Consider the following 22,701-nt stretch of genomic DNA (forward strand, 5'->3'; position numbering starts at 1 on the left):
TTCTGTTTCACACGTGCACTGGGGCTATTTTTCTTCATGTGTCTTGTGCTTGAGGTTTGTTGAGCTCCTTGGGTCTGTGTTTACTTTTCATCAAATGTGGGGCTTTCTTGCAGCATTTGTCCTTCTCTCCATCCCTGTCCTTTCCTCTAGGGACCCTGCTCATGCAGATGTTGTGTTCCGTGATGGCCCCACAGCTCAGGGACGGCCCTGTCAGCCTTAAATATTCCTTTTCTTGTCTATTTCACTAGGGATTGTTTGGGATGTTTTGTGTGTTGGGTTGTTTTCTTTCTTTAGTCTTCAAGAGTGTGAACCTGTCTCCTGCCGCGTCCACTGTGTCGTTAGCCTGTCCGGGGTGTCTGTCAGCCTGGGCGCCGGGGCCTCCCCTCCATGGATCAGGTCATCTTGTTCTTTGCTCCTCAGCCGCTGAGCTGCTGGACAGCGGACTGTTGCTTCCATGTCCCGACACTTGGAGTAACTATTCTGGTCCTTGGATGCTACTTCCGGTCTGCCATTCTCGGTGGGTTCCAGTTGATTGATTGTTCTCCTCATTATGGGTCATATTTCCCTACTTCTTTTAATGCCCGCTAGGCCTTGATTAGTTGGTGGACACTGAAGTTTGGCTTGTTGGATTCTGAATGTTTTTGTATTCATATAAATCTTCTTGAGCTTTTTCAGAGATGCAATTAGGTTTCTTGGAAAGAGTTTGGTTCTTTCAGATCTTGTGTGATTTGCTAGGCCATCCTGGAGCGCTTCTGAGTCTGGAGATAATTATCTCTCGCTCCTGAGCCAAGACCTTCCTGAATAATCCATGAAATGAGAGTTTTCCATTCTGGCTAGTGGTGGGGAAGGCCCTGGTCCTTAGCCTGTGTGCGTGCCAGGCCCTGCTTCCTGGACATGCTTTCTGCTTTGTAAATCATGTGAATGTAGTGCCTTTCAAAAAATTAACTTTAAAAAAATGAAGACAAAAATAAGAGTTTCTCACAGTGAGCTGAAGCCTGCCACATGCCTGTGTCGGCACTGAGCCCACTTCCCCGCAGTCTAGCTTCCCTCCCCAGCCCACGCTTGTCCTCAGGCCATCTCCATGGTTCTGTGTCCTCTACGACATGTGGTCACACCTGCTGTGAGCAGACCGACAGATGCAGGACACGTGCAGGCTCCTACCTGTGCTGGTTCATTTTCCCCTGCACCCCACACCCCAGCTGTGATCAGTGAATATCCCCTGTAGCACCCTCCCCTCTCGGTCAGAGCAGACACGTGGGCCACACTCCCCGCCTGTGCAAGAACCGATCCCCACCCCCCCGCCCCACAGAGGAACCCTTGCTGTCGGAACGGATGTGTGGGCTGTGGACTGTGTCCTCATGGTCCGGCTCTTCTTGCAGGTTGAAGATTGAGGAACTGGAAGGGGAGCGCAGTCGTCTGGAAGAAGACAAGAAGATGCTGGAAATGCAGCTCGAGCGGTTCACCCTGCAGGTGCGTGTGGGCGGGCGGCCACAGGTGGAGGCTTCTCCCAGCGCTCTGCGTTCTCCCCGGGCGCGCCCTGCTTTCCTGGCTTCTCCCTGCGTGTCAGTGTCCGTGCTTCCCACACCCATAGACGCCCTGTCTTCTGGTTCATCAGACTAAGCCGAGTCGGGGACCTCCCAGGACACACGCACCCCTCGTTGGCCGAGAGCATGTGTCCCGGAGCCCAGCAGAGAGGGGTGCGGCCTTTGGCCCACATGTCACCAGGCCAGGGTCACGGTCCTGTGCTCCATCAGTGCTCTTCCCCTCTCCCCTCCCCCTACACCGGCCACAGCCTGTGGCCCGTGTGGTGGCTGAGAACCCCCAGGGACCTTCTCTGTTGGGGTCTGTGTCCAGGCCCATCCCCACCTCCCGCAGCCGTGAAGTCACACTGCCGTTGACTCTGTTCACTCTCTGTTTTTCATTGTTATCCTCCTGTCTGAATTGTTCCATGGCGAGGAACCTGCAAGTTCGTGATTACCCAGATTTTGGACAGGCCATTGATTTTATCTTGACACCTATTAGAGGCAAATCAAATCTCTTTTTTATTACCAATGCTGGGAGTCGGGAGCAGTGACAACTCTGATGAGGCACGGCGCCGTGGGCCGTGCTGGCGGCGGTCAGCGCTAGGAGCTGTGCCGGTTTAATTGGGCCGCGGGCCTCAGAAGGGAGAGCTGGGCTGTCAGCAGGTCGGCCCTGGCTGCCTGTCAGCTGGTCCCTGTCAGAGCAGGCTTGGTGGGTGTCTCCTGCGTGTCCGGTTGGGTGCAGCCTGCCAGCGGGGCTGACAGCGGCCCAGGCCCCCCCCCCCCCGTGATTGGGGTGCATGGAGCCCTGCTGAAATCTTTCATTTCCTTTTTCCCTGCCTCTGGGCTTCCAGGGAGCCTGCTGTGGCTCTTGGCGGGATCTCTGGGGTGCGGTGCAGGTGAGCCCCATGGCTCATGGACGTTCACCACCAGTGCCAGCATGCCGGGAGGTGGGGTGTCCGGTGCTCTTCCCATCTCGAGTCTTCCTGGGTGGAGATACTTTGAGCACCACACCGGCCCTTGGGTGGGGCAGAGGCCTTGCAGCAAGTTCTGGAGCTGTTCATGGCCCAGGGGCTGGGCTCCCACCCACGGGGCCAGGTGGTGTCTGTCTCCCCACCTATGGGAGCCGGTCAGGAGCTCAGCAGGTGCCACAGCCCAGCCACGGGGGCAGGCCTTGGGGGCCAGGTCTCCGTCCTGCTGGGGCTCAGGTGCATGTGGATGGACGTGGCGGGACTCCCTGAGTCTTGGCTGCAGCCCTGGGGTGGGGGTGGCAGGGCTGAAATGCAGAGGAGTGGGTGGTGGAAGCTTCTAGATGGTCACACACGCCTGCTTTCTCTGTTCCGGCGGGTGTCCCGCAGCCAGCCTGCTGCTCCCGCAGCAGTGCCGTCGCTGACCTTGAGAGGCAGGGAGGGGACTGTGATAGCCTCTCCGTGTCCCTGCTTGCCGCTCAGATCCACGAGGGCCATCCCTGCGTGGAGACTGGGTCTTGTCTCAGGAAAGTCGGCCATGCACCATTGCTGTGCTCTGAAGACCTTTCTCTGTGTCCATGATCGCCAGTGGGAGGTCCCACTACCCCGTTTCCCTGATGAGGAGACTTCCAGTCAGGGAGGGGCTGTCATTCGGCCCAGGGCGCCCAGCAGAAGGGGCAGAGCTGAGCTGGGAACTCTGTTCCTGGTCTCCTGGTCCGCTCCCCCCACCGGCTACCCAGCCCGGGTCTGCTGTGTGGCGCAGAGGTTGGCACCCCGGGGCTAAGCCAGCCGTTCCAGAGGGCTGGGACTCTGGCTGAGGCAGCGGCTATTCTGTCTGACTGACCCAGACACCATCCCCTCGTCCGGCTCATGACAAGCACCTTTGAGCTCCGGCCCGGCTGAGCGCGCAGACCCCCGGGACAGACAGGAGTGAAGGCCAGGTGAACGGCCGTGCTGGTCATGCAGAGTGGATGAGAAGGACTTGTGTCTGGCCGAGGCCCAGATGTCCCCCCCTACTGCCCAGTGACCCCCCCCGCCTCACAGGGTGCAGTCCGGCCACGGGGCTCCGGTGTTCCTGAGCACACACCCCCCCACTGTCCCCTCTTCCCTCTGCGACAGGCTTCAAGTTGGGCCGCTTCAAGGAAGATTGATTAAAATCAGCTGCAGTTTGACTTAATTGGGAACATATGCTTGGAGAGGGAGCGCCACTAGTTAGACTTCTTGTAATTAGTTCACAGCTGGTTGGTGAGGAAACAGCTCCGGTTACCGCTCCGAGCCTGGTGTGCGCCTGCTGCTCCACTCGCTCTGGGTGCCCGGACGGCGTTGGGGGCAGGTCTGCCATGGGGCCGGGGCCCGGCTGTCCCCACACTCGTCCTGGTGCCCCAGCCCATGGAGGGGACTCCCACCAGCCGCCCCGGGGACGGGGGGGGGGTACTGCAGCTGTCCCGTGCATGCCGCCCTCTAGTGATGGGGAAACTGAGGCCTGTGGTCGGCTAGCCTGTGAATGGCTCGCCCCACAGACACCTTCTGTAGAGGCAGGATGGGTTGACAGGTCCAGAATTCTCCAGGGCTGGGAGTGAGCAGACGGCCTGGATGTCTGGGCCTAGAGGCAGGGGGCGCCCTGTGCTCCCCATGTGGCTGCTGGAGCGGGGGACTGGTAGCCATGGAGCAGGACGTGCCGCCACGGCCCTGGTCCTCCCTGCCTGGGCCCCCTGCTCCCTCCCACCCCAGCCCTGCTCCACACACCTCTCCACAGGCCTCAGTTTCCCAGAGTCAAGAGAATGATTGAGGAATGGTAGCAGGACACGTCTTGTTAGCCCTGACCTCCCACTGGCCTCTTCTCAGTGAGTGGGCTCTGGCGTGGGTGGTGGCTGTGGCCCTGGTGTCAGGCCACTTCGATGACCGTAGTGACAGCCCCCAGGCTGGGTGCCTCACTGCCAACCAAGCAGGGCCACTGCCGCGACTTCTGTGAGTAGAAACCCCGCCATCCTGTGCATCACCTTGATGACAACACACATGCTTTTCCACATTGGAGGTTCTGACGGGCCAGGCTTGGGGACTGTGACAGCCATGGGCCACAGGTGCAGCCGAGAGGGGACCAGACATGGCAGCACCAGGGCCGGGGGCCACATGTCTGTCAGCAGCCTGGCCCAGGCTGGACACCGCATGTGCAAAGCACAGCCGGGCCACGTACGTACGTGCACTCTGTGCCCTCGGCCCCGCCGGGTTGGTCCCAGCGCGCGACAAGTATCCTCAAATGTCCAGCAAAGCCGGACAAGCTCCTCCGTGCAGACCCACTTCCTACCGCCCACATCCTGGCATGAGCGTGGGGGCCCCTGATGCCACCCCTCCACCATCCATCAGTGCTTTTACCGTTTTTTGATGCATTTTAAAGCAAATTGCAAACATCTGCACCCTTCCCTGTAAATGCTTCAGCATGCATGTAATCAAGCAGAATTCATCTCTGGGAGAAGAGCCCACGTCCTGCTGCCCTCAGTGCTGCCTGATCACGCTGTGTATCCAGCCAGGTGACCAGCCGGGGTGGGCGCAAGTCCCGATTCACCCCCTGCCCCCCCAGCCCACCATTGGCTCCCCAGGACTGGATGGGGCTGCCCATAGCCCACCAGCAGCGTTGCTCAGGAAGGGGACCAGACTGCAGCCCAGTGACATTTGAAATAAGTATCGTTTTTGGAAACGGAGTGGGTAGAAAATTGCTGGGTTGCCTGTGAGCGGAAAGCTCACGGTGCCCGTGGAGACGTCCCTGCTCCTGTCCCTGCGTCAGCAGGCAAGCAGCCCTGTCTCATCAGATCCTCCCGGCCTCCACCTCCTTCCCTCTTCCTGAATACGAGGTTGGGGGAGCTGCACTCCTCACACCATCCTGCCCTCTCCCCACTGATGCTGTGACAGGATGGCCCCCGGGTGCCCACTGGTTCCCTCCCACCTGCAGTTTCCTCCTGCCTGGCCTGGGCCCCCTCCCGGGGACAGACCTCCTCTACCCCACCTGCTCCCACCTGCTCCCACCTGCCCAGAAGCCCTGAGCCCAAGGCAGGCCTGACCTCTGCTTCTCAGAACCCTCCTGCCTCTGACCTTTCCCCTGTGGACTCCAGCTACTGACCACGACCCTGGGCGTGTCCCATCCCTGGCTGGCCCTCTGCCTATGTGTCTGCAGTGCTCTCTGGGCCCCTCCCCAGGGGGGCCAAATCCCATAGGCCATGTGCTGGGGATTCCTGCATGAAGGGAGAGCCCCAACGAGCGTGACCAGAGCGTAGGGGCGCTAGACTGACAGTGGCCAGCCACGGCCACAGCTGGTCTGCGACAGGCAGGTGCCAATCTCTGCTGTGCGGGAGTCGCCCCTCACCCCTGCCTCCAGTGCCCAGTGAGGCTCCTTGTCAGCTGCACACATAGAAGGCCTCACGGTGGCTGAAGAAAGAGAGTGGTCCTTCCCTCCAAGCAGATGAAGGAGCCGGGTCCCTCAAGTCCCAGGACCCCCACGTCCTGTGCCTCCATTCCCCCAGCAGAGGCCCATGCCTCCTGCTGCACCGTTGGCTCTCATTCCTGCCCTGACAGCTTGGGGTCTCTGTGTGAGGACCACAGGCCCCCCCCATCCAGCTGGCTTTCCCCTCAGTGCTCCCGGCTCCCATGACAACTGTCTGGAGCGCCCCCCCCCCCCCCCCCCCCCCCCCCCCGCCCACCCCCCCCCCCCCCCCCTTGGGGCCAGCTTGCGCAGTGCCTTCAGGCCACATCTGGGACTTCTTTGTGGTTCGGTCCTCTGGAGCACGAGCTCTGCAGGCAGTGACCTTGCCTGGCTCCCAGCCCACACTCTCGGGGTGTGGATGAGCGGAGCACACCTGGGGGTGCAGCAGCAGGTGACATGGCGAGGAGGTGGGCTCTGGAGGAAGCTGGGGCCAAGCAGCTTGGCCCTGCGTCCTGCGGTGGCTGGGACAGGTTGGTGCCGGAAGTGTTTCGCGGTGTTCCTCTCGTGTAGGATCTCCTTTGACTGCTGGTTGTTTTTCCCCTAACAAATTCTTAGTGCCGGCCCCCCTTTTGACTCAAAAGATGACCTGTTTTCAAACCATTCGGCCCCTTGTTGTTCACGTACCAGATCTGGGAGGTCTCATTGGTTTTCTTATGGCCACTTGATGTGTCCCTGTGATGTGCCATAACATACTGAATTCGGTACCTGTTTGTGGCCTGTCTTCGCCTTCTGCGGCCATAAACGTGGCTGTGGCGCATGTCCTGTGTCTGGCATCTCTGTGTGTGTGCGTGTGTGTAGGATAAACTTCGGATCAAAGGGCACCTGTACTTCTTTTGGTGGCTTCTGCCGGATGGTGCCTCATGGTGGTCTGTCAGCGACCACTGCCCCCCACGGGGGACGGCGTGGGCTGCAGGCTCCCCCGCTGTCCCCCGGGGAGACCTCCTGCCCCCGCAGGTGGGGGGGGTAGCATGCTTTCAACTTCCAGTCCTTGTATTACACGCGGGAGCGAGGGCGTTTCAGTATGCTCGTGTGTGTTAATGTCCTTGGTCCGTTTTTCAAATGGGTTGTTGGTCGTGTTGATTTCTTGGAGCTTTTTGTATTATGAGGAGCTGAGGTGTTTTGTTTTAAGTTGTGAGTTGTATTTTCCCATTGATCATCTGTCTTTTGACTTTGCTTGAGGCGTCTTTAAGCGAGTGGAAGTTTTTGGTATGTAAGTTTTCATACAGGTGCATCTGTCGGCATCTCGTCTGTGGCTCAGGTTGTGAAGGAGTTCCTCTATGGCGGTTCGCTTTCACGTGTAAATCTACGGCTACTGCGGCGTTTGGGTTTGTTCTGGTGTTTTACCAGGTATGAAGCCTGCCATCGGCCTGTTCCCTAGAAGGGGCTCGTGCCCATAGCCCCAGGACCGCTGACTGCAAACCTGCCCTCACTGGTGGGGGGTGCTGTCCCCTCGGGCCTGGGGCGCCCCCGGGGATGACACGTCCCTTCCTCCCTGCCCCTGTGACTTCTCCTGCAGGATGTTTCTGGCACCTCTTATTTTTGTGTGCCCCCTGGAATGAATGTATCTAGTTCCCCAGCCAATGTGGAAATTGTTAGGTTTCGTGAGAGGAGAGTGAACCTCTGGGGGTGCAGACGTAGGAGGACAATTACCATTCTGTGTGGGAACACCGCTCTATGTACGTTTGTGGGGTCCCCTTTGTGCCCCACCCTCACGCTGACAGGTGTTCATCTCCTACGTTTCTTGGTCGCATCTGCCTCTGGTCAGGGGTCTTCCCTTCGGTGTCCCGGCCGTATGAGCGCACACACAGACTCAGGGCTCCGCTCCAGAGGTCTGTGACCCAGCCCGGGGCAGCCGCGTGTGCCCCTTCACACATGGAGTGAGCAAGCAGGCGTGTGCCCCAGGCCTGTGCTCCTGGATGGATGTGTAAAACAAGACGCTTGAGGAAAGAGCCCAAGCCTCCCTTCCCCTCCGCGGCGCCCGGCTGCTCATGTTTATTAACGCTGAGGACTAAAAAAAGCCAGCTTGCTGATGTGTACTTGCATGGAGACATTTCCACAGGCACTGATTTCTCTTGATTTTTTTATGAGGAGAATGATGTGTCTTGAATCATAAGCCCCCTCTCATCCCATGAGCCAGTGTCAGCAGGCGTCCCCGCAGGCCTCAAGCCCCCCAGGCTCTGCCCCGCCGGCTCTCTCCCCTGTGTGCTCATGGGGCCTTTCCACCTTGTGACCCTCTGGGTACCGGCTGGCCCACTCTGCCCGCTCTGCCGCTGGCTGTGCTGTTACCACGTGGCACAGGGAGCGCTGGCTCAGGGTGCAGTGGCCCCGCACCGTCGGTGGCCCTCAAAGCCTCGCTGCTCTCAGACCGCATGCTGATACCTCGCCCTCTGCATGCTCCTCACCAAGCGTGCCAGTGAGTGTGCCGGTGGCCAAGCTGTCTGTGAGCCTAGAGGCTGGGCGTGATGAGATGTCATGTGTGTCCCTTCGAGGCAAGTTGAATTTTCCTTGGAGTGGGGCTGGAGTGTCGCGGCCACAGGCTGAGGCTGGTGGGCAAAGGCAGCGCCATCATCCTAGGACCACCCATGTGTCCTGGGCCCTGCTCAGCCAGCTACAGCCTCGTGCCCAGTAGCACCCGGTGTCCCTCCTGGGAACCAAGGCCTCGAGCCCCTGGGGCAGAGCTAGGAGAGACCCGTTGTCCTGACGCCAGTGCAGGGCTTCCTGGCCATCATAGCAGTTCCCCCAGCTCCTGTCAAGTTCAGAGGTGTCCATGGAGACACCTCTGAGACACAGAATGGGCTAAAGGAAGGCCAGCTTAGGGAGCACTTGTCCTGGGCTTCCTGTCCTTTGGGAGTGTCCCAGGACTAGCAGGACACCCGGCCCCATCCTGCACGCCAGGGTCCTGTCCCGGTGGGTGATGGCCTCCACAGGCCCCTTTCACAGCCTGTCACTTTCTCCCCATGAGGCCCGCAGCCTGGATTTGGATCCCATCCTGCTCCTGTCTCCTTGACGCTGGCTGAGGGCATGGCCCCACCGGCTGCCGTGGCTTGTCCCTTCAGGGCTGGCTGTGTGGCGCTGGACACAGTATGCACACAGACCCCCGTCATCAATCAGGACAGCCCACTGAGAGGTGGCGGCTTTGGCCACAGGGGATGGTGAGTGCCCAGCTTCTGAATCAAGCCTCTGTCCTGGGGAACAAGGGGAAATGGAGGACGTAGGAGCCAGGCCCGTGTCGTCCCTGGCCTCTTCCTCGGCCATGTTGGCCCAGGGCAGACGGAGGCTTGCAGAATACCTGCTGCCCCCTCACTGAAATGCCTCTGGCTTGAGAAAGGGACCTGTCTCTGTGGCCACCATCCCTGGGCCTCTATCCCCTTTACTGCCCCCCCATGCCCACAGTGACCAGTCATGGGCAGGTGTGTGGGTCTCCCACCTGCTCTGGGCCTCAGTTTCTAAATCTCTGAGACAAGAAGTGGGCTGGCTGCTCATGGTGCTGGAGATCCGGCAGGCGGTGGGTGGTGGCATGGAGCTCAGCCTGTGCTGCTCTGTGTGACTTCTGCCACCACTCCCTATACTGTCCACATGCAGCTGGCACACTGTCCCATGGACTCCCACTCCCCCACTCTGGGGGACGAGGCCTGCTGGGTGCCTAAGGCTTCAGAGGCAGGGAGTGTTCATAGGAGCCCAGTAAGCACCGAGTAAGATCCTTGCTCGCCTGTGGGACCCGCTGCCTGTGGGACCGGCCCAAGGTCATGTAGCTCCTGAGCCCCAGGAGCACCAGCCCTGGGCCTGTGCAGAGCCGGTCCACAGGCTCGGGGGCAGCAGGCAGAAGACGACACAGGGCAGGGTGGGGGATCAGGGTCACAACGGCAGGGCCCAGGGAGGCCCTGAGACCCAGCAGGTGCCCCTGAGGCCCCTGCTCTTCTCCCTGAGCTGTGCTTCCTTCAGCCAGGAGAGAGATTGATTTAGCTTAGAGGCCGGGTGATTTATAAATATGCATGAGGACCAGCACTTACTTAACTCTGCTGTTTAATTCTCCCCGCGTCCCTGCCTCTTCCAGCAGGGCCTGTTGGTATGCGCGTCAGGTCTGGCAGCAGGCGCCCTCCCTCCCGGGCCGTGGGCCAAGGGGCAGCCAGTTCCTCGCCTGGCTTGCCAGGGCCGCCGTCCACAGCACGTGTGGCCACAGGCTGGGCGAGGGCCCCCGGGGCTCGCTCTCTGTGCAGGCCTGTGAGCACTAGGCCCAGAGGGCCCTCAGGGATGGTGGCCACTGCCCTCAGTCTTCTGCAGATGGGAGAGGGCCGGCACGGGCTGGGGCAGAGGGGCCCCTGGTGCTGCTTGCCACCCCACACCCGTGGGCCCGGACACAGAGGGAGCGGCCGTTCTCCCCAGCTAGCACGGAGTCGGGGAGCAAGAGGAAAATCCTCGCTGTGGGGGCAAGCGGGGTGCACCCTGCGGCCCAGCCCCCTGCCCCCAGCACACTGCTGGTGGTCACAGAGTCAGGTCCCTTCTGGAAATGTGCAGCAGATGTCCCCGCAACCCTGGCCAGCCCCTGTCTGGCCCTGGTTGGCTTCAACTAGGTTGTTCTCTGGCAGGAGCGCCAGCTCCCGCCGCGAGCGACACAGGTGTGTGTTGCATGAGGAATCTCACCAGCTTGTCTGAGGATGCCTGCAACTTGGCCTTTAGAGATTCTTGTCAGGACCGCCCGCGTCTTAGCTGCGAATCAATCAAGGGGATGACACATCTCAGCGCCTGGCAGCCATGTCCCCTTCTCACTCCGAGCTGCCCCTTGGTCACAGATGCCCGCAGAGTTGCCCACTCTGTCCCTTGTGCTGGGCGCTCCTGCCCACGGGAACCACTCATGGCGGAGACGGTAGTGCTCGGGAACAGCTCTGCTCCCTGGGCGCTTGCGCTGTCCTCTGGGTGGGAGGTCGGCCGCGAAGCAGAGGTTCCATGACGCATGCTGCCCAAAGAGCCAGGTGGGAGCTCGAGGGCGGCCCTTGGTGGTGCAGGGCCACTGGCTCCCCTCGGTGGGTCCTTATGGGGTGCTGGCTATGGGCGAGGCACTGGGTTCCCTTTCCCTATCCTCACGGGATCCCCACCTGCTGGAAGCATCTGGGAGCCTCTGCTCTCGGGGGCTGGACGTCCTGTGACCAGCCAGCCAGGGGCACCTGTGTCTCCCTTCCTTCCTGGACCTCCCTGGGGTCCACCGCACAATGCTGCCCACACAGAAGCGGAAGGATGGCCTCCTTGCATCGAGAGGGGATGGTGTAGCAGGCGCTGCCCAGCCACGTGGTCCCGACACATGGGTCAGCGCCTGTCTGCCCCATGACTGCCCCATGACAGCTCCGCAGGGCATGGGGAGGGGAGAAGGATGGGGTTTGTGGGCGATCCTAGGATGACCACAGTGCCCATTTCCAGTTTGGCTGGGCCTACAGGCAGCTGCCCTGGGAACCAGTCTTCTCTGGACCCTGGGAAGACAGCATTTGGCCACCTGGTACGTACGCTTTCCAATTCCAAACCTGGACAGACTCCTGAGGGGCCCCGATGGCACCCACCAGCTTCACTTTCCCCTCACCTCCTCCAGCCCTCAGCTTTCTGAGCTCAGTGTGGAAGGCTCCAGGTGGCAGGTGCCAGCGGTACAGCCAGGCCCTCAGGGCATTGACACCTCGCTTCGGGGACTCGGTCTGTGCACCCCCCACCCCCAGCTCCCTCCCCGCCAACCAGCCTCGCTGCAATCATGGCTGAGAGGCAGCTGCTAGGGTTTTTCTGGGACCCAGGCTGGCCAATGCCCTACCTTGCAGTCTCAGGTCTACATGTGCTAGTTAGGCACCTCAAAATACCCATGTGTCAAGACTCAGATGAAACAGGCCTGAGCAGAGGGGCCTGGCTCCTGCCGGACATCTCTAGGGAGGACAGACAGCAGAGCTCTGTCCTCGGGATGGGGGCCCAGCAGTGTGCGGGGTCTCGGGGCGGCCAGTCCAGGCAGCCATGGGGGCCTGCAGGAGCCCTGAGGGCCCGGGGCTGGGAGCCTGAACACAGGAAACTGGTCTGAGAACATGAGGTCAGGGAACGTCCCTCAGGGGGGACCGTGGCAGCAAATTCTGACCAGCCATGGGGGCACAAGGGTGCCCAGGAGGCTCAGAAATGTTGCGGCCTGGCTGCTGGTTGGGTGCCTCCTGAGGCCCTGGAGACAAGGAGAGCCACTGGTGGGGCCAGGCCCAGCTCTCGGGTCCTGACAGGACAGCTGAGGGGTGCCCAGGTAGACAGGTGTGCGCCCCCAGCTCTTCCAGCTGGCCCCAGGGTGACGTGGGAGGTGGGGGCCTGTGCCACAGTCAGCACATGTTCCCTCACTGGGCCCGGGGCTGCTCTCCTATCTGCATGCCAGCTTTTAACCCCACCACTTGCTTTTTTTTCTCTTCTTTTTTTTTTAAATAGCTGTATGGGGATTGGATTTATGTATCACGTACCTCACCCATTTGAAACGAGAGTGATTTGGTGGTTTTGGTGGACTTGCAGATGGCGTACCACTCTCGTTACCTCAGGATGCCATCCCGTGCCCTGCCCCTGCGATAACTCTGTCTCCTGCCCTGTGCAGGCCCTGGCCCACTTGCCACCTGTGTGGGGTCCTGTCCTGGGGGTGCTCTGTGAGGGGCTTCTCTCCCTGGGCATTGTGCATCTAAGGAGCACATGTGTTGTTGTGGGTGTCAGAGCTGAGTAACGTTCCCTTGTGCAGACGTGGTTCTCCCCGCCTTTCATCTGCCATGAATAATGATGCTGTGAGCGTTTCTTCACAGGCAGACCCCGGTGTGTAGGCCTGCTGGGCTGTATGGTGACTCCACATTCAACTACTCGAGGACCTGTTACCATTTTATACCCACAGCCCTGGTCCTTGGGGGCTCGGCCTCCTCCCCGCCCTCGCCAAGGCTTGTTATCTCATGGGGACTTTGGTTTCCCTTTCCCTGAGGAGCGATGACATCAGCTTTGGGCATCTTGTCATGTACTTACTTGGGTTTGTGTCTCCTCCTTGAAGAAGTGTGTCATCAGACCCTGCCCGACTTTTCATCTGTTACCTGGTCTCGTCCCCACTGAGTCAGCATCGTGGGTACAAGTCACGTACTTGATGTGTGACTCATAAGTATTTTCTCCTGTTTTGTATGTTGTCTTTTCCTTCTCTCAAAGGTGTCTTTCGAAGCACAAAGTTTTTCACTGCGATGACATCCAGTTTGTTTTCCTTTTTCTTTTCTTCTTTGTGTCTAGCATCCTGTCCAGGAATGCACGGTGGAATCCATTGTCACGAAGGCTTAAGCTCACATTTTTTTCCTGGGAGTTGTAGTTTTAGTTCTTATGCTTAGGTGTTTGATTAGGAGTTGGGTTTTACATATGGCGTGAGGTAGGGGTCCGGCCTCACATATTTGCCTACGGGTGTCCTGTGGCCCAGCACGTGTATTAAAGGACTGTTCTTCTCCGTTGAGTGGTCTTGGCAGAACTGTAGGAAATTGCTGGCTGTAGATGGGAGAGTCTCCTGTGGGCTCTCGATTCTCTTCCGGTGAGTTCCCCATCTATACCAGGGCCGGCATCCAAGTGCATGGCTCCTGTAATCGAGGTGGGGGTCTTTTTGCCGTACCCCCTTCAGGATGGCCAGGTTATTCAGGGTTCTCCCAAGCCCCTTGCAGTGCCACGTGACTTTGGGAAGCAGCTGGCGTCTGGGTGATGTGGGATGAAGGGCACGTGCCCACCAGCTGGGTGCGGTCATTGTCACACACGCCGTCCTCCGGTCTGTGGGTGCTTATTTCCGTCTCTGGTCCTTGCCAGCACTGTTTGTTCACTATTGTTTTCAGTGTGCTCTGGCTCGGCTGTGTGGGCTAGGGACGCTCCCCCATCACTGGCACCAGCACTCTGGAAACCAGCCTCTGGCCCAGCCTCGGCGCGGCCTGCCACACAGCCCGTAGCGCGTCCCTGCGGGAGAGCCTTCCTCCCCCTCCCACTTTCCTGCTCAGATTCTTCCCACCTAAGGTCAGCAAACCTGAGCCCGTGGGCCAGGTCCAGCCGGCCGTGGATTTTGGCAAATAGAGCTCTCTTGTAATGTAGCAGTGCCCATCTTTCTACGTACGTCTGTGGCTGCCTATGCAGTACAGTGGCAACAGAGGCTGTGTGGCCCACAAAACCTGAATATGTGCTTTGTGCCCACTCGTGGAAAGGATTGCTGGCCCACATGATAGCCATCTCCAGGAAACAGGAGAGCAAACCACCAGGCTCGTCTCCCCAGACCATCTGCCCCAGCTTTCAGGGCCCTAAGCCTCTGTGCCCTGACCCATTCTCTACCTGTTTCCCCTAAAATGAGGGTTTTGTGAAAGACGGAGCGTGATCACAGATGGGATGGAGCAGGGCATGCGCTGTGACCCTGGGCTTCTATGCGGGGCTCCTCATTCCTTGTGCTGCAGTGCGGGCCTTCAGCCCCTGCAGCAGGAGGAGGGCCTGGGACTGCCCGCCCAGTGGTACTGGCTGGCCTTTCCCCCAGCTAGCTGTGTATCCTCCCACTTGTCCTCCACAGTCGGGCCGGGGCAGGGTTCAGTGGGGCACTGTCTTGGCACTGTGGTTACCCAGGTTGGAGTGTAACCCCTCGGTGCTGTTCTTTGCAGAATCCCAAAAGTCTGGCTCTGGAGCCTCCCAGGAGCCTGCTGCCCACCCGGTGGGAACCAGGATGCCCTTAGGGCTCATCTCATTTCTTTCATGGCCTCCTTGAGAGACAGCATCTGTTCCGTGTTGCTTTGTTATTAACACCCCAAAACATAGTGCCTTAACACAGCAGCTTCCTTGCTCAGCATGCGCGTCTGGGTGACTGTGCTCGTGTTCCCCAGGCACTAGCTCCAGCTTTCAGTGGGTGGACCTGCAGGGAGGCTGGAAGAGTCAAGGCCTCTCTTGGGGTCTTCGTCCCAGGGAGGCTCTGTCGGGGTCTGCGTGCAGCCTCTGATGCTTCAGAAGAGGGCAGGCCACCCAACGCATATACTCAGACTTGGATGCTCCATGTCGACCTAGAGGCTGTGGGGGACTCCACAGGGAGGATGCGTGGGGCAGTGGGCACTGAGACCTGATCTGGAACCTTCCTGCTGTGGCTGCTTGTCTGGAGAGGGGGCTCAGGCCTGCCATGGGTGCTCATGCATGGGACCGTCTCCCAGGAAGCAGCCTGCCCTCAGCTGTGGGGAGGGAGCGGGTCATGCCTGCAGGCGCATTGCTATTCCATCCTTGTATCGGTCCCAGAAGTGGGGCACCAGCGTTGGACACTGGTCCTCCGGCAGAAGCAGGCGCAGTCAGGATGGCGCCGGCGGACGTGCCTTTAGGCTCACTTGTCAATTTGACCGTAGAGAGGAAAAATGCCTGGTGGGCTGGGATGCCCGGTATGGGTTTGCCATAGGCTTATGGGGCATGTGACGGCCTCCCAGCCTGATTCTGTGGGGGCCAGCCTGCTTGGGGAGCTCACTCCCTAAGACCCAGGGCTGGCAGGCTCCGCGCTGCCTGGACAGTGGATAGCTGTGCTTGGCCATCCCTGACCCCCTCTACAGGCCCGTCTCAGTGCAGGGTTGAGCCTGAGGTGTGGACCACAGCCCCCATCCCTGCCCCAGGCCCCCTCGGGAGGGCCTCCCAGCTCCTTTGGCCGTCCTCTCCAGCGGAGTCAGGGATGTGGCCCCGCCTGCCCTGCTGGGTCCTTACGATCCGCACAGATGGAGGGAATGGGCAGTAGCCAGTCTCACACCCGGGGAGTCTGGCTGTGGCCCCCTGTCAGCTGATGTGCCCAGGAGACCTTCCATCTTCTTTACCTGCTGAGGAGGTGGTTCGCGGTGGCACAAAACTTCATGGTCCATGACGGACCTCAGAGCATATCACTGTCACTCCCTGACATTCCTGAGGGCTGGGTCCATCCATGTTTCCCAGGGGAGGGAGCGCAAGGCCGTGGTGAGCAGTGTGTGGGTGGGGGCAGCTAAGCTCACCCTGGCGCTGGCCACAGGTACCATCTCCGTGACAGGTGCCTCCCCCCTGGAGGTGGAGGCCAGGCCACGGGACCTTGTCTGCTGGGCTCTGCTGTCAGCCTGTTGGGGCTCCCAGGGCAGGACCAGGTCAGAGGTCATCCTAGCCAGGACACTGTGGCCTCTGCCCACCATCCGGGGCGGTTGGGGATTCTGCTCTCTGTGGCCAGAGCTGGGAGAAGCAGGAGCTCTTGCAGGTCACCCCCAGACTGGGGAGATGACTCTCGCTGCAGTAGAATTGGCTTGGGTGCCAACCCCATGGCTCTACCCTCGCTGTAAATGCCGGGAGCCGAGGCCTCCCCATGCTGGACCTGCTTGTGTTAACTCCTGTAGGGAGTGGGTCGTTTGTCCCAGCTCATCAGACCCTCATCAAATGGTGAGGCTTTCCCTGCTTGGGTTCCTCCCTCCGTCCGCCCCATGTGGCTGAGCCCTGCTGGATCCCAAAATCCCCTAGCACATGTTTTCTATGCCCGCAGTTCGCCCTCGAGGGGAGGACCACCCCAGGATGCCATGGTCCAGGGTGGGAGTGGTGGTTGTCCTTCCCACCCACATGTGTTTGGCGTCTCCATAACAGAGGATGACATTCCAGGACCTCGATGTCTGGGCTCAGGTCCCTGATTCACCCCACACCTGCCTCCCTGTGCAGCCCCCTGACATCAGCGGTCACTTCCCGTCTCCAGCCAGGAGAGCATCTACTTCGTGGCTGGGGAAAGAAGGGACTTGACTCTCTGGCTCAGCAGGGGTGGGTCCAGGCCCAAGGACTGCTCACCCATCTTTGTTCTTACACTTTTGAAGGGTTGAAGGAAAACCAAAGGAAGAATGGCATTTGGGGACTCGTGTGTGACAAGAGTTGCGTCTGTGTTTTTGCACAGCTCATGGCTTACTCCTGGGTGCCCAGTGCAGACACCAATTGGGCTGGTGGATGGAGGCGTGTGCCCGTGAAGCCTTACACTCCCTCCCTGTGTGCCCAAACCCCCACCCCAGCCCACAAGGGCCCAGAAAGCAAGCTGCCAGGCCGTCTGCTGCCACCGGGCCTCTGCCCAGCTGCGTGGGGCAGATAGATTTCACACACTTGATAATCTTTCCCAGACTGTTCAAATTCGAGGAGTAACACTGCCTTCTTGCCTGAGAGTCTATGATTCAGCCAAAGCTACAGAATCTCTCTTTATCCTTTGGGGTTTTTACAAGGTTCTCAGAACCCATCAAGAGCTCCGAGTCCTCCCCACTCTGTGCCTTCCCCAGCAGGCTCCTTGGAGTCCCGGGCCCCCACCCTCTGGTGGCCGCAGGTGGCCTTCCTCTCTCTCTCTGAGGTGATGCCAGCAGAGAGGGGCTCAGGGGGCCGTGGCTGCTGGCCCGCAGCTGAAGCTGGTGTCTGTTCTCCCCTCCTACCATGGGGCTTATGGGCTGCCTTCCCCTGTGCCTAGAACACCCAGAAGGTGTTTTACTTTCCAGAGGGGGCATGTAGAAGGGAGACGATCCTGCTGCTCCCTCCCCCAGCCCCATCCCCCTCCCCTTTGCAGGCACCTGCAGGTGTTCTGGGCTGGTGGCTGGCCCCGCCCTGGGCCCCCACGGTGGCTGCAGTGTCCTTCAGTGATGGGGCAGGACCACACCCAAGGCAGCTTCAGCTCGTGCACTGACCCTGGTGCATTTGACGGATGTGTCTGCAGCCAGCCTCCTTCCCGGGGGAGTGGGATGATCGGAATAAGGGCTCTGCCCCTCCCCCATCCCATTTTTCCGGGAAGAGAGAGGAGAAACATGGCAGTGGGAGATGGGACTGTTGTCGAGGAGAAGGCAAAGAACGGCGGATCGGGTGGGAAGGAAGTTTGGCCGTGGTTGTTCTTCTGGCCCAGGTGCCTCACCAGCAGAGATGGGATGGGGTAGTGGGCCAGCAGCCTCCTGCCCATCTGCTCAGGAGACACGGGCCTCCCAGAGCACCTGGCTGGAGGGAGACCTTGGACCTGCCCCAGAATGGGTCCGGGGCCTTCCTCAAAGCAGTGCCAACTCTCTGCTCTGGCAGAGCTGAGGCCCTTGAGGCAGCTCTCTCCCTCCCCTGCCCTGTTGTGGCCCCTGTCCTTGTCAGGGAGGCCGGAGAGGGATGGCCAGAGAGACATGGCCAGGGCTGTGACCCCACAAACATCCCTCCCGACAGAAGAGGCAGCATCTCCTGGATCCTGAGCCTCCAGGAGCCAATTTTGTGTGGAGGGGGAGCTTCCCAGGCCTGGCTCCCAGCCCATCCCCACTCGCCTGGGCCACAGGGCAAGTCGTCCAGACTATAAACTGGAGCTGCTCTTGTCAGATCCAAGAGCATGAGGGCAAAAGGCTGGGACCCCCCCCAAACTGACCCAGGGTCATTAGGGTCTTAGAGGCAGGTCCCACGGGCCGCAGGGGTCCCCAGTTCCCCTTCCCCTTGGGGTTCTCTGACCTTCATACCTGTGTGTGTGTGTGTGTGTGTGTGTGTGTGTGTGTGAGGCTGTGCATTGAGTGCCCATCCGTGTGTGTACACACATCTCGGTGTATGAGCATATATGTGTGTCTATGTGAGTGCATATGAGTGTGTTCGTGTGCATGTGCGTGCACACACGTGTACATGTGTGCGTGTGCACGTGAGTGTCGTACATGTGTGCGTGCACGTATGTATCTGTTCGTGTGTGTGTGCCTCCCTCGCTCCCAAGCGTGAGTAAATTCTGGGAGAGTCAAGCATTCGGCTCCCGTGAGTTTCTGGATGGTCCTTGTGTCAAGGCGCCCCTTCCCATCACGGCCACAGGGCGGGACACCAGAAATGGATTTCCCTTGACTGACTGACCCCGCTGGTGACCGGTATCCTGAGCAGGAGGCAGAGTATCACAGACACTCTGGAGCCCCCCAGCTGGCCCCTCCTTCCCTTCACGGCCCAGAGCAGTGTGGCCTGCCGCCATGGGGTGCCATCGGGCCTTGACGTGGGCTCCGCTGTGTCCGACGCTTGCTGCTTGGTGTTGTTTGTGACGTCCGTTCTCGCGGACGGTCCTCCACATGGGGACCACACACTGCGTTTGATGGGCGTGGACCACAAGACCAAGACCTGTTGGTGCCTGACTCCCGGTGGCCATCTGTGCAAGGCCTGGAGTTGCTGGCCGTGGGATGTCCATCTGCTCTCCCTGAGCACCCGTGCTGCCAAGTGGTGTTTCCGGGATGGCTGTGTCCGTTCCCGTTCTCACCTGTACGAGTGCTGGCCGCTCGATACACAGTGCTCGGTGTTTCCCATCTGTTTGGTGCCGGCTGGGTATTTGGGGATGCGTGCGGGCTATCTCACAGCCGTTTTAATTGGCATCCCTCTGACGATTAATTTGTGCTCCATTTCCTGCCTTGTCGGCCTTTGGGACACTTTTGCTAAGTGTCTGCATTTTTTGCCCATTTAAAAACTTGAATTGTCTGATGCTTGTCTTGCTTGTGTGAGTCCTCCAGGGATTCTGGGCATGAGTCCTCTGTCAGGTGTTGTATTCCAAGCGTCCGCCTCTGCCGTCGCCTTCTCGCTCTGAGTCAAGTGTGCTTGTGTTCACGTGTGGCCAGCACCTTTCCTGTTTCAGAGAAGCCTCTGTCTGCTCCAAGGTCACGATGTCCTCTTGTGTTTTTTCCTAACGTGATTCTGTTTTACCTTGGGTTTCCCAGTTTGCCCTCCCTCAGGAGTCGGGGTTCATGTGTGCTGTGAGGTCAGGGTGATTGGGGCATCCTGTTGCCCCCACACCATTTACTGGGGAGATGGCCCTTCCCCCTGGGCTCCATCTGTCCGTGCATTGGTGGCTCTTGGTCGTCACTGCTGAGACTGTCATGCGTCGTGGCGTCTGCCAGGTGGCCCCGTAGGCATGTTCACCGGCAGTAGGCTGCAGGGTTCATCCGGGCCCTGGGTTGGGTCTGAGGTTTCTAGTCATTCCCCACATGCTTACTGAGCTCTGCACGGAGGCCAGGCCTCACTCGTTCCCCATGTCTGCGTTGCTGACCTTGTTTCCCTGGGGTGGACCGGCCCCTTCCAGGCCAGGAGGGAAGAGGCGGGACGTGTGGCAGATAGTGAGGCCTTGGTTCTCCCAACTGCAGCCTCAGGAGGGAGGAGGCGTCTTTCCCAGCCTCTGCTGGCTACTGGGGATAAAACCTCAGGAAAATGGCTTCTCCCAGTCACAGGGCCACGCTCACGCTGGTTTCCAGGACTGGGCAGAGCAGGGATCCGCGTTGGCTGGAGTGGGGCGGTGTCTGCTAACCAGAACAGGGGCTGCCAGGCAGGCGGGAGCAGCAGAGGGGGATCAAGGGGTGTCTGTTGGCTGAGCGAGGGTGGTCCTGGGGCATGGGGGACGCAGGGGCCCCAGCAGAGGCGGTGGGTGAAGCAACAGAAGGCTGGACCCAGTTACTTGCACACCTCTCTGTCCTAGAAGTTGCCTGGGACTGCTCATGGCGGCTTTCTCCATTACTGCCCAAACTGGAAGCGATGAGGGCACCCCTCAGAAGTGAGCAGACCCGCACACAGGTGCGTCTGCATGAAGGAGTGCTACAGAGCACCAAAAAGAAATGAGCCAGCAAGACAGCAAGGGAGGGGTGCAGCCTTCCACGCACGGCGCTAAGTGAAAGAAGCCTGTTTGAAAAGGCTCAGCTAGCCACGTTCTGGAGAAGCCAGAACCGCGGGGGGCAGTGAGCGTGGGGCAGGACACGTGACTGTGCGTTTGTCAACACTGACTGATCTGACTGCACGCTGAACATGGACGTGTGCATCACTGTGACGTCATCCGTGAGGCCAGCACCCAAGCTAGACTCCCGAATGTGAGGGCAACCTTGCTGTGCTCGGAACAGTACCCTGAGGTGGGACGGGGGCCAGCCTTGGTGCCTGGGAAGTGGAGAGGCTGAACCCAGAGGCACGAGGGCCTGTGCCCAGTGCGGCTCTTGTCACGCGCGGCCCGCAGATGCTGGACCCGGTAGCCATGTGGGGGGTGGACGGCTAGGGCAGCGGCAGGGGAGGGGGCTGGGCTGGGCCCTGTCGAGGCGGGGTGCACAGGTGGCCATGGGCGGGAACGCACACCCAGTGTAGAGCAGACACAGGCGGCTGTACCAGCACGTGTGTGTAGACTCACAGCTGAGCAAGGGCCGCATCCACACTGGTAAGCTGCTGACGACCCTGGTGCTGTTAGTGATAGGGACATGCGGCAGGGCTGCATGGGTACTTAGCTCTTGTCTCAGTCTTTCTCTCAGGTTTGTGTTGTTTTTTGCATCTGTGGACCTCGAGACAGCGGGGTGTGTGGGAGCCAGGCCCCTGGGTGTAAGTGTTTGCCAGTGGCGTGTTGGAGCGCACAGACTCCCGTGATGCCCTGCCTGCGTGCTTTTCCAGGTGCTATGTGAGGAGACGGGCAGGCGCCCGGGCAGCCCGAGCACCTGCGACATTCCGAAGGGCTGTCTCCGGGTCTCTCCGTCTTTCCTCCCCCAGCTACCCCTTGCCGCTCCCTGAGGCAGGTCACAGCACCACGGCCTCATCAATCGGGTGTGGAGGCCCAGGGAAGGGGTGGCCATCCTTGCCCTCACCCCCCCAGTGTCCATCCCCAAAGCTGTCCGTCCAGGCCGTGCTGACCCACCCTGTGGTCCTGCAGGGTGGCTACGACCAGAGCAGGACCAAAGTGCTGCACATGAGCATGAACCCGGCCAGCGCGGCCAAGCAGCGGCTCCGCGAGGACCAGGCCCGGCTGCAGGAGGAGTGTGAGCAGCTGCGGGAGCTCGTGCGCGCCCTGGAGCGAGGCGGCCCTGTCCCCGCTAACCTGGAGGCCGCTGCAAGTCTGCCTTCGTCCAAGGAACTAACAGGTAGGCCCCTCCCCAACTGCGTCCGTGGGCCATCCTGTGGGCAGGGGCTGCGGGAGGGCCTGGGACCGAGCCCCTCAGGGATTCGGCAGCCGTGGGGGAATAAGTGGCTGAACCCTTCCCAGCCCCTCACACGGATTCGTGCCATTTTTTGGTGTATACGTGTCCCATTAATCACGAGTCGATCCAACGCTCTGTGGAAATGGGGACCATCTTTCATGGATTTAAGTACCTTTCATGGAGTCCAGAGCCCTGGCGAAGGGGCCAGGAGCAGGGCACATGAGCACGGCCTCGCCCGCACTCTGCAGCTCTGCACACCAGGGCGACAGGCCCTGAGCCCATGGCTCGTCACTGCCCGTGCGAGCAAGTAACCCTCCTGTTCCCACTGAGTCCTGTGCTGGAGCTACCCGGCCAGTGCAGAGCAAAGGGGCCCACCACCCAAGGGGGGCATATCTGGGAGCCCCACTTGCCCGGGTCCCTGTCCAGGGTGAGGGCCGGGTGCAGAAGCCAGCCTCTCCGCGGGCTGCCCAGCCTATTCCACCACAGCTCTGGCGGGGACACTGAGCCGTCAGTGAGCTAGGGTGAGGCCCCCGTTCCCTGGATGTTTCCCAGCTGCACTCCGGCACTGCTCCTCCTGCTCGAAGCCCCTCCCGACGTCTTTGGGCAGACCCTCTGTCCCATGAAGGCACAGGGCTCTGTCCACCGTCTTGTCCCCCTCAACTCTACCAGCCCTGCCCAGGACTTGTTCTGCACGTGTCCTCTTGCCCGGGGGTCTTGGCTGCAGCCCCTCTCTGCCCCGTTTGCCATTGCCATTGGCCCAACCTGCTGTCAACTTGACCATGGGAGGTTTGGGGTTTTATATTTCATTTTCAAGGAAGGTGCAAACCCACGGAGAGAACTGGAGGATGCTGGTGGGC

General features: G+C 60.1%; 1 protein-coding gene across 5 annotated transcripts in view; it reads left to right on the plus strand.

Annotated features, from left to right (window-relative positions):
- Positions 1–22,701, plus strand: part of LOC111145738 (mitotic arrest deficient 1 like 1) — a 329,575-nt gene that overhangs the window by 236,213 nt on the left and 70,661 nt on the right. For all 5 annotated transcript variants that reach the window (XM_022500905.1, XM_022500908.1, XM_022500909.1 and 2 more), the window contains 2 exons: positions 1,380–1,470; positions 21,580–21,787. In XM_022500905.1, coding sequence (XP_022356613.1) covers positions 1,380–1,470; positions 21,580–21,787 — 299 coding nt within the window. The remainder of the gene's footprint in view (positions 1–1,379; positions 1,471–21,579; positions 21,788–22,701) is intronic.

Source organism: Enhydra lutris, unplaced genomic scaffold (genome assembly GCF_002288905.1).
Source record: "Enhydra lutris kenyoni isolate GAN:26980312 unplaced genomic scaffold, ASM228890v2 scaffoldscaffold13, whole genome shotgun sequence".
Classification (NCBI taxonomy): Eukaryota; Metazoa; Chordata; class Mammalia; order Carnivora; family Mustelidae; genus Enhydra; species Enhydra lutris.